This window comes from Sciurus vulgaris (assembly GCF_902686455.1).
Source record: "Sciurus vulgaris genome assembly, chromosome: 11".
Taxonomy (NCBI): Eukaryota; Metazoa; Chordata; class Mammalia; order Rodentia; family Sciuridae; genus Sciurus; species Sciurus vulgaris.
Window position 1 is genome coordinate 25,014,957 of NC_136472.1, and position 11,609 is coordinate 25,026,565.

The 11,609-nt window shown below is 35.1% G+C and overlaps 2 protein-coding genes across 2 annotated transcripts; both read right to left on the reverse strand.

The window, feature by feature from the left end:
- Positions 1-1,776: 1,776 nt before the first annotated feature.
- On the reverse strand, positions 1,777-2,730 carry LOC306638931 (olfactory receptor 4A15; the record flags this gene model as incomplete). Its single annotated transcript, XM_079102386.1, has 1 exon — positions 1,777-2,730. One exon carries the CDS (start codon positions 2,728-2,730, stop codon positions 1,777-1,779), a length of 954 nt encoding a protein of 317 aa, XP_078958512.1.
- A 7,299-nt stretch (positions 2,731-10,029) lies between these two features.
- LOC306638941 (olfactory receptor 4A16-like) lies at positions 10,030-10,977 on the reverse strand (the record flags this gene model as incomplete). The annotated part of the gene is made up of 1 exon (XM_079102395.1): positions 10,030-10,977. The coding sequence occupies one exon, from the start codon at positions 10,975-10,977 to the stop codon at positions 10,030-10,032; it is 948 nt and encodes a 315-aa protein (XP_078958521.1).
- Between the last annotated feature and the right edge of the window lie 632 nt (positions 10,978-11,609).

Sequence of the window (11,609 nt, forward strand, 5' to 3'; positions counted from 1 at the left end):
ATTGTATCAAAAATATACAAACTAAATGAACAAAACAGAAAAACTAAGAATGAGAAGAATTGATTCATAGACTTTTATGTATGGAAAGGTAGCATTTCAGGGTAGTGGGAAACTGTCTACTCAATAAACATGCTGGGAGAATTGATGTCTTTTATAAGAAAGCAAAGTGTATTTCCATCTCATATTGTATTGGAAAATTCAAATGTTATAAGGACTAAATTTGGAAAGCAAATTTTTAAATTTTTAGACAAAGTTAACATTATATACAATCCATGGCAAGGAAAAACTTCAAGAACTAGGGATGAGAGCTTTCTTCTGAGTCCAGCTTCGTCATCTCTGTATCATGCACAGCTCTGATCCTAGAACTCAACTGAGTTCACACCTGTATCCAGGTGCCAGATTCTCTAATTCCAATGATTACAAAGTTTTTCATTCTCTATTGAATTCCTTTCTCATGAAAATAACCAGAGTACTTTTTTATTTGATCCATTAAATAAGAAATGAAATTTCACTCTGGCTTTTTACTAAATATGTGTTGAATAACTGTAGGTGTGAATATTGCTAAGTACCTTAAGTAACTCCATTACAAGTTGAGGAAAGGATGAAGAAAGAAATGCCAATTTTTCATCATCTACGTTATATGTTGACTTTTCAACAAGGTCTAACATGTAATGCCAGAGCATATTTAAAAAATGGTCTTTGTAACACAGTGTGAGATCTCCAAATGCACTGCAGAGCAAAGTCATAGAAACATCTTTGTTTTACCATTCAAGTCAACAATAAAATAAAATTTATAGAGCATCAGAAGGGAATTCATTGTGTAAAATGTAACTATCTGTTCCCAAAACATTTAACATTTATGTGTTAAAGCATAAATAAGTGCACCCAAAGAGCTGGATTTAAGGTAGGCAGGTCTGGCGTTCCACTGTGGTTTAAGAAATTTAAATAGGCTCTTATTCAAAGAACCCAGTTGATCTGTAAATACACAATGATGTTGAACAGAATCTCTAAAAGCAGGTCAGAAGGTACAAATTCAACCATTTGCTGCCTGAGCATCTTATTTCTGCACAGTAAAAAGTTAATTAAGTTAATTTCTCTTGAGTTTCTCCTATGCTTTGAAGAGTTGGCATGAAATGTGAAATCTATTCACATGACCAAGAACTGTGTTTATGGTTAGATTGACAGAATTTCATTGTTGTTTCTTTCAGTGTTGGGGATTGAACTCAGGACCTCATGCTTTCTAGAGAAGCTCTGTGCCACTGAATTATATCCCCAGACTTTAGACTAACAGTTCAGTAATCAGAAGGACATTTAAAATATCCTTCTCTTGAATCAAGAAGAACAAGTTCTATTGGGTCACATTTTTTGTGTGCAAGGAGGCATCATAACCCACACTCAAGAACAGATTTTCAGCCTTTTCATCAAAAAAGAAATGACTTAGTGAGGTAATGAATGTTAATTAACTTGCATGAAATTTTATGATAAAGACATAGATGTAAACACCATATTATATACCATAAACATATACAATTATCATATGTCAATTAAAAATAAACTTTCAAGTTCAAAAAGAGGAAAGAAAATTAAAAGAACTTGAAATAAAAAGGTAATATTGTCCACCAAATGATCTTGATGGGCATAACATATTCCACTTAAAGATTAATTTGTATGACTGATTCAGAGTAAATAGGCTAAATTACCAAAAGAGAATGGACATAAAAATGGAATCATGGAAAGTGAAAATATTCTTTGCTTCTGAGAAAGAAGGAAGGAAGGTCAGGTTCTGCAGGAGGGATATAGTCCTTTCCCAGCTACTGTCACTTTTTTATTCCAAAGTTTTCTCATGGCATTTTTCATTTCTGCATTCCGCAGGGTGTAGATTAGGGGGTTCAACATGGGAGTTATGAAAGTTAAAACCACAGTCATGGATTTATCGATGGGAAATGTGGAATTGGGCCTTGCATACAGGAAGATACAGGGGACAAAGAACAAAATGACCACAGTGATGTGGGACGCACAGGTGTAGAAAGCTTTGCGTTTCCCCTCTAAACCATGGGTCTTTAGGGAGTGTAATATGACCCCATAAGAAACTAGGAGAATTAAGAAGGTTGCAGTGCAAATTGCCCCTCCATTAGCTATCATGGAAAGACCAATGAGGTAGGTATTGGTGCAAGCAAGGTTCAATAAGGGATACATATCACACACGAAGTTGTCAATGACATTGGGGCCACAGAAAGGCAGCTGATAAATAAAGAGAAACTGAACTAAGGAGTGGAGAAAACCTCCAATCCAGGCTACCAACAGCATGAGAACACACACTCGCCGATTCATGATGGCCAAGTAATGAAGAGGTTTGCAGATGGCCACATATCGATCGTAGGCCATCACCACCAGGAGAATGACTTCAGCCCCAGCAAATAAATGATCTATGAAAACTTGAGCCATACAGGCCTGGAAGGAAATGGTCTTTTTCTCATAAAGCAAGTCTATAATCATTTTGGGAGCAATGGCAGTAGAATAGACAGTGTCTATAAAAGATAAGTAAGTGAGGAAAAAGTACATGGGGGAGCCCAGTGACTGGCTGGCTATGATGGTCACCATGATAAGCAGGTTGCCAGTTATGGTCACAATGTAGATGAGCAGGAATGTGACAAACAGAACTTTTTGCCCATCAGGATTCTGGATGAGGCCCAGAAGAATAAATTCAGTCACATTGTTCCTGTTTTCCATGTGTTCTTCTGAAGATGGTAAACTCGGGTGGAAGAGCCTACAAAGAAGAGGACCAATAATGAATTTGGGATGATCCCAAGTTGTACATCAAAAATGGAAATGATCTGAGCATGTAGTGTATGCTGGTAGAAAGGAAACCCACTATTCTGTGCAATCACCGTGCACTAATAAAAAAGGAGACTTATGAAAAGAGAAATGAGATGCCTTCCTCAACAGTAGTTCCTCCCCATGATCTCATGTAGAGGAACTCATTAGAAAAGGAGCTTTCTGAATTTCTTCCCACAATCATTGATTTATTTTCATAAATTTCTTCCTTCAAAATCAAAAATGAGACTTCAAGATTCTAGATGACAGAGATATGTTAGGGGATATGTCTGCAACATTATCTCCTGAATAGCCATAAAGTCACTTTCTCCAGAACATGTCTCAAGAAGATTGCATGTATAGCATTATATTTTTTTTTATTTTCCTTATGATATTTTTATCTTCCAAGATCTACAGTGAAAACAAGCTCATGAGTAATGACTTCACTTCTGTATTTATGTAAAATAATACCTATAAATAAATAGAGCATAAAATTATAAGCCAATTTGTAGATATTTGCCCACCTACTATTTTCCTATAAGTTCCAGCAATAACTCATAGCAATTAAAGATCCAGGGACACTGTGAGTGCTCATGAAGACTTTATTTAATTATACTGAATTTCAAAGCTCATCAGAGATAAAATGAGCAAAGATAAATGAATTAACTTATTCCTAGTCATGAAATTCAATTAAAGCAAAGGATTTTGTTAACACACACACACACACACACACACACACACACACACACACACACATTGAATTGAAATTTTTTGCAATCTAGGTTATTGCAAACCTGTCAGATGTTTGTAGATGACCACATATCAATCATAGGTCATCACCACCAGGAGAATGACTTCAACTAAACAGGAATCAATTCAGAATGTCAAAGATCTGAAACAGAATCATGGGGAAAAACTGTATATGTACATCAAAGTAAATGGACACTGCACTTTTTCTTCCACTTTTCAAGTTTGTTTACAGTTAATAATGGTTAGCCACGAATCAATTCCAAATGTCAAATATTTGAAGTAGAATCATGGGTAGTAGAAGAAACTCTATACTAATAGTCTGGAAATATTTGTTGATTTTAGCTAAGTTATCCTGTGAAAATTGTGTCCCATCTTTATTCCTAATTGGAAACACTGTGGTCTTTTTACATGTATGAGTTTCAGAATGCTTACCATTGACAACTTTCTCTGAAATGATATGGTCACATTTTTCCGGTAGATCATCTTTTTATTAATTGAGTTGGCTAGGCCTACTTTAAAGATTACTTTATTACAAGTCATCATTTCATGAAGTGTTTTGTTTATAATGGTAGTTCTTGGCTATCTGAGTTCATGCTGAATTAAAGACATTCTTATTTGAGGAAAATAAATCCTGTATCAGACCATTCAGATGTGATCCTGGGCTAGTCTTAGGTATGATATGTGCAATTTCTTGTTGGCAGGATTATTTTAATATTTTTTCAATGTTTCTTTTCTGGATGGTCATGTGTGAAAGCCAGGGAAATATTCTGTTTTGTGTTTCTATGTACCCAAAACCACACTCAAGCATCTGAGGGGGAGTAAAATTGTGAGCATAAAGAAATTAGAGATAACTGAGAGAAAGCAGATAGACCAGCAAAGAACATAAGCTAATGAAAGAAACATGCTTTAAAATTGGTAAACAGTTTTTTGGGAGGTGAGGGGGCTGTGAACTGCCTTAATAGAGAGTAGAGATGTCTCAGATCTCCTGAGCTATCAATCAGGAGGTTCCCTAAAGGGAGCATTAATACCAGCACTTATTCCTGGAAATCTTTATATTTACAAGTAAGAGAAAAATGGAAAAATCAGATTATGAACTTAGGTGTATATCAACAGAAAAGACCAGTTGCCTAAAGAAAAAGTTTCATCTTTATGTCTTCTGATACTCCATGTATACAAGACTAAATATCTTCATTCACAGTTATGATTCTATATCTATATTCATAATGGAAAGTAAGGACCATTCATAGATGTTTTCTGAGCATTTAGAGGTAACTTCTCATAGGAGGGTCTCTCCTGTTGACTTGTCAAATCCTTACAGCACTTCTTTATATTCAGCTTTGTAACTGCTCCAAAAATATCTCAGTATTAAAAATATTCTTAAGGAAATTATTACTCTGGACTGTTGCAAATCATCGATTTATCTGAACGTCATAAAATTCTATACTCATCATTGTGGTGATAAAACTTGTTATAAACACCAGTTTTTTCCAAAGATTGAACAATAATAGTAATGAGACGGCTAAAATTTCAGGTCCTAATAAAAATCAAATAAGCTCATTAGGTATCTTTAAAACAAGATGATTTTAAAGAACTACCACATTTTTTCCTAGTCAGTTTCTTCACAGAAAATTATATTGCTGGTTGAAAAACCTGTATGCAGTCTAATGGACTTTTGGAACCAATAGAGAAAAGTGATAACCAAGAGGTATGGCTTGCCTGTCTCATGATTGCCAGTTACGTTTTGCTTTACCTAGTAATTTTGCATGGTTAGGCTGGGATGCCTGCATTACTGTAGTTTTTGAAATGTCAGGTTCTAAATTCTGATTTGGGAATTTGAGTCTTAGAATTAGTTTCCCCAAGTGGAACATTGTCTACAGAATGAAAATTATTAGGGCATCTAACATGTAGCAGAATTTTAAGGATCAAATAGCATAATGCAAGTAAGGTCTCAGAAAACTGTCTGGTAAATAATGAACATAGTAAGTTCAAAATACTATTTACTATTATTTGTTTACCCCATATAACTAATGAAAGCCATATCTTTGTAGAGTTGTATAAATTTTTCCCCACTCCCACTCTCCTAAGTACCCAGTGGAGCATTCCTGGAGGATGGATGGATTAATTAGATCATTATTCTGTACACTTATGAAGTCTGTCCTTCCTTTACCAATCACATTCCTGTAGAAAACTCCATTGTTTTTTCTTTCTCAACAACTCATAACCATCTTTTAAATTAGTCGTTAAAAGTAAATATAAACTCAAAGGGTTAATGGAGTACCTAATGTCATGTGCCCAGTTGCATTCACTATATTGTAAGGACTCTAGACATGAGAAAATATGCATTGAAAATATGCATTTTCTTTAAGATTCTGTAGAGTTTGTACCTAACAAAATTCAGAACTTCTATTCATATTGAAACATCTTTTGAAATAGGTTAAAGTGGGCTCATAAATTAAATTTCACAGGGCACGGTGTTGCACACCTGTAATCCAAGAGGCTTGGGAGGTTGAGGCAGGAGGATCATGAGTTCTAAGCCAACCAAGCAATGGTAAGACACTAAGCAACTCAGTGAGACCCTGTCTCTAAATAAAATACACAAAAGGGTTGAGGGTGTGGCTCAGAGGTTGATTGACCCTGAGTGAAATCCCCAGTACCCCCTCCAAATTTCTCTGAACATGAGGTTCCACATTTTATAATGAGAGGCTATTAACTTACCCTTCAATAAGTTTTGATATTCAATTGATATGCAAATATGGAGTTTACATATCTAGATGTCAGTTGTGGCATATGCCTAAAAAAGAACAGCAAATAAAGACCTAAAAAAGCATTCATACACTCATGTTCTTACCAGCATATTTTACAATAGCACAGAAGTGGAAACAACCCAAATATCCATCAACTAATAAATGGATAAATAAATTGTGGCATATATCTAGAGTGAAGTAATATTTTATATCATATGCAAGGTCACCATTTGTAAAAACAAATAATTGTTAGATGCTCTAAAGAAAACGTATATGATGTTTTATACTATAAAATATATTATAAAGATAATAATTATGAGTCATGCTATATTGTTATATTGTGCCATGTATTTTATCTATTTTGGTATGTATTTAAAATATCTCTAATATAAAATTTGGAGAAAATTATTGCCATTGTACTTATTCTAGGAACATTTTATAAAATAAAGAAAATGCGTCTACTCTCTTCTTGGTTGTGGCATAAAACTTTTGAGGGGAATTATAAAGTCTGCTTCTTAAGAAAGGTATGCAATTCATTCACAGTAAGCCTCTATTGTCCTATTAATAATTGCTGTGATGAGCTCTTATAAATATGTTACCTGGGGTTTCTATTTCTTCTTTGGTCACTTGCTCCAAATCCAAGCTTCTGCAATTTTACCGTTGGTGCTAAAAAGATGATGACTCAGTCTGATGACGATAAGTCAGGACTGCCACCATATGAATCCAGATGTGACTGCAATAAATGTTTTGTCACACAGAAATATAACTCCTGTAGCCTGCATGTACTCTCAAAAACATTTTACAGTTTAAATCATGAATTTATCCAGAGTTGGCTTCAAGAATAATCAGTCAATAAGCTTAAGTATCACCAAATTTGAGAGTTGCTATTGAGAATTTATATCAAGAAGCAAAAAAATTTAGACTTCACTACTACGTTTTCTGATCAAACTGAACAAGCCTATTTTTAGTCAATAGTGTGCATACTAGAGAATCTAAAACATGGAATTTTTTGGAAATTTTGAAAGCATCATCCTGACAGTGTTGATATGGCTCATATCTGCAATTGGAGTGGCCTCTTGACAGTAACGTTAATACCCAAAGAGAATTTTTTCTCCCAGGTAAGGTAAGATATGACGAGGCACTTAATAAACAATGAATATGAACATACTTCACTGAGATGTTCAACTCGTCCCCAAGGTTGCTTGTTCCAAATTAAATTCACTGAGGAAGTGTGCCCCAGAGAATGGATACGTGTTCACAGGATCCTTCCAGTGCATTCTATATTTTCAGATGCTTCTCCTGGATGAAAACTTTAGGAAAATTAATAGAAAAAATACTAATCTAAGAGCAAAGAGCAAGTCTCGTTGAGATGTCGCTCTCAAAAAGACTTAACTTCTGGGGAAGATGAGAATGAGCCCAAGTGAAAAGTGCTCTTGGGAGACTCGATGGCAAAGGAAAAGAAGGAGAAGAGAAAATAAGGGTCCCGAGGAAACAAAGAACAATAAATATCAAGATATTCTCATTATTATTTCAGAATTTTAAATTTTGTATAGTAAAAATTTAATTCATATTCCTCATGAGCACCCAGGCAGGAATAAGAAAGGTGAATGAAGGAAAAGGACCAGCTGAGATGGGAATTTGAACTCTGCAGTTATGAATCCTTGTTTTCCTATACTAACTATTATAATATTATAATAATGAGACGTTTGACGAATACTGGAAAGAAAATCAGTAGTTAAGATGATATTTTTTTTTTTTTTTTTTTTTTTTGCTTTGCTGGGGGTTAGAACCCAGGGCCTTGTGCTTGCAAGGCAAGCCCTCTACCAATTGAGCTATATTCCCAGCCCAGTATCATTTTTTAATCAAGCAAATCCAAAAGAGTAAACTGAAAATCTGTCATTTTACTAAGGGAGGTGAGTAAAGTGACTGAATTCGAGGTTAGACTTTCTTGAATACAAGTAACAGTGATGTAAAAAATAAAATGTAGAAAGGATATCTTTAATTAAGGCAACCCAAATTACAAACTATAAACTCGAACAAAAAAGTGAAAGATTTATATTATGGAAACAAACACAAAGAATTGCTGAAGAATCTCAAAGTCTTAAATAAAAAGATAGATTGTTTATGCCTTCAAATAGAAGGATTGAATGTGATCAAGATGTCTTCTTTTCCAAATTAATTATACATTATATACATTATGACCAAAATCCTAGTAGATTTATGTAACCTTATGAAATGCTAATATCGATGTTGGAATATATTGTTTTAATAAGAGTTTTGGGGGTGCCACTTTTATCAAAATCTGCTTAGATAAACTAAAAGGACATTGGCATAGGGACAATCAACCTGAAGAAGGTTATGTAGGAATGCACAAATATTAAATATTAGATATAATGAGCACGGGATGATTTTTTTAGGAATGTGTTACAAATGGTTTTAGAACAAAAGAAAATTAATAATGACAGTAGTAATGGTAAAGAAACAAAAAACCTGATTTTAAGATGGGCAAAGAATCTGATCATTTCTCAAGATCAGCACAGAAATGAATTAGCAATAGAATGGCTGTTATAAGAAAATATGAAAGGCAGATGTTGCTGAGGAAGTGAGTAAAGGGAAATCACCACAGATCCAGCAATCCAACTCCTAGGTCTAAACCTACAGAGCATGAAATCAGTATCTCAAAGAGAATCTACACTTCTATTTTCACTGTAGCATTATTCACAATAGAAAAGATATACAATCAGCTAAGTGTCCATCAGTGGATGGATGGATAAAGAAAAGGTGGTATACACACAAGGGAATATTACTCAGCCACTAAAACAAGGATATTCTTTCATGTACAGTAACATGTATTAGCCTGCGGGGCATTATGTTAGTTAAAATAAGTCAGGTGCACAAATACAAACACTGCAAATTCACATTTATGTGTGGAATCTAAAAGGCTAAACTCAGAAATAGCAGAATGGTGGTTACCGAAATTGGACTAAGGGAGATGAGAAGATGTTGGCCAAGGGATAGATATTTTCAATCAGACACGAAATAAGCTTCACTTATTCTTCAAAGAACAGTAAAACCACGTATGATCACTAAAGCAGAGAAAGACAAAAATCTTTACAACCTGGATTAGAGGTTTTTCTAAAACCAAGTACCTGCTTTGTACTCAAGAACTCAAATTGGCTTTCTTCAGTGACATCCCCTCTAATAAAAGTCATCCACTGCTAATGTCTTGAACAAAAAAAAATTATATTGACTACCAAATAAAATTAATCTTAAAACAAAAATATATAGGCAGCTACAGAAATGTGCCATACTGATAGAATAATGAATATTAAGATTTAAGAATTACTTTTTTTGGTTCCGTGAATTTATCTATTAGCCAAATTACTTTCTCATTTTTTGGATGATATCAAATTTTCAAAAGTTGCTTCTTTTTTATTTAAAAATAAACACTTTATTTAAAGTCTTATTTTAATATAAATTGAAAAAATGAATTTTAAGGTGAAGTGCATTTTACTTTTACTTATAAAAGAACAGACACCTGTACCTTTTATACATCATTACAAATTCTCTTCAAAGTTGATACTACATTCAAAAGATAATTTATTCTGCTCTCTGATGATTATAGAGAAAAGCATCCCTGGAGAATACATTGAGTTGACCACACCAATCTTTGTTAGAATTTGCCACCTGTTACTTGTTTTAGAATTCATACCAAAAGGATTCAGTGTGGCAGATCCCTTCTTATTTTCCCTGTAGTTAACTTTTTACACCAGAGTTTTTTCATAGCGTTTTTCATCTCTGCATTTCTCAAGGTGTATATTAAAGGATTCATCATGGGAGTGATAACTGTGAAAACCACACTTATGGGTTTATCAATAGGAAAGGTAGAAACAGGTCTGACATAAATGAAAATACAGGGAACAAAAAAGAGGACAACCACCGTGATGTGGGAGCTGCAGGTAGACAGGGCTTTGCGCCTCCCTTCCAGGCTATAGGATTTAAGGGAGTTTAGGATGAACCCATAGGAGATCAGGAGAAGGATAAAAATGACCATACAGATTGCTCCACCATTGGCAACCACAGTGAGGCCTATAAAGTAGGTGTCAGTGCACGCAAGTTCCAGTAATGGGTACATGTCACAGATGAAGTGGTCGATGACATTAGGACCACAGAAGGGGAGATTGTACACAAAGGCAAGTTGAACCACGGAGTGTACGAAACCTCCCACCCAGGCCAACACCAACAGGAGGATGCAAACCCGCCTGTTCATGATGCTCAAGTAGTGCAGTGGCTTACAGATGGCCACATAGCGATCATAGGCCATCACCACCAGGAGGAAGACCTCAGCACCCCCAAACAGGTGTTCTATGAAGAGCTGGCCCATGCATGCTGGGAAGGAAATTGTCTTCTTATCACAGAGTAAGTCTTTAATCAGCTTGGGTGAGACGGCAGTGGAATAGACAGCATCCATGAGTGACAGAAATGCAAGGAAGATGTACATGGGGGAGTCCAAGGAGGGGCTGGCAATGACAGTCACCACAATGAGCAGGTTGCCCACCATTGTCACAATGTAGATGACCAAAAACATGACAAATAATGCCTTTTGGCCATCAGGATCCTGAGTGAGGCCCTGGAGGACAAATTCTGTGACATTGGTGTTCTGTCCCATTTACTCTCCCATGAGATTTGTTTCAGAGACCAGGGTTCAGGAGAATAGGAGCTGCCATGAAATTGTGAGCAGGTCCCTGAGTTCCCTCTGTCACGAAGCACACCTTCATCTTTCTATCTTCTACAGTGGTGAAAATACAAAAATGGTTAGTAAGCATCTGTTGAAATCCTTTTCCAAGGAGCCCAGTAAACTTTCTATAGACTATTCTATTTCTCCTAATGATTGCTTGGGATCTAATGTTTAATGATTTTTGTCTCAGCCTTAGTTGATACTCTATAGAGGAGAGTAGTCAAAAGCCAACAGTCATTTACATATTTAATAATGCATATTGAAAACATGTTTCTCAACATTAATGGATAGGGAAAGATTTCCTGCTTTCCAATACCTATTCTCTATCAGTAACAATAAATTCTAAAAATATACAGTGACATAGTCCTTTGAGTTGGTCTCATTTGAGGGGAGTAACTTTACAATATTATCTGTATAACATCAGAATTAATACTTCTGAAATATCTGACTCAGTCCAATTGCATCCCACTGTGATTAATCGGATGACCAGTCTTTCACTTCACAAAGGATGTTTAGTCTTTGGGAATCTCTTGTTAAATTTCAAAAAAAAAAAAAAAAATGGA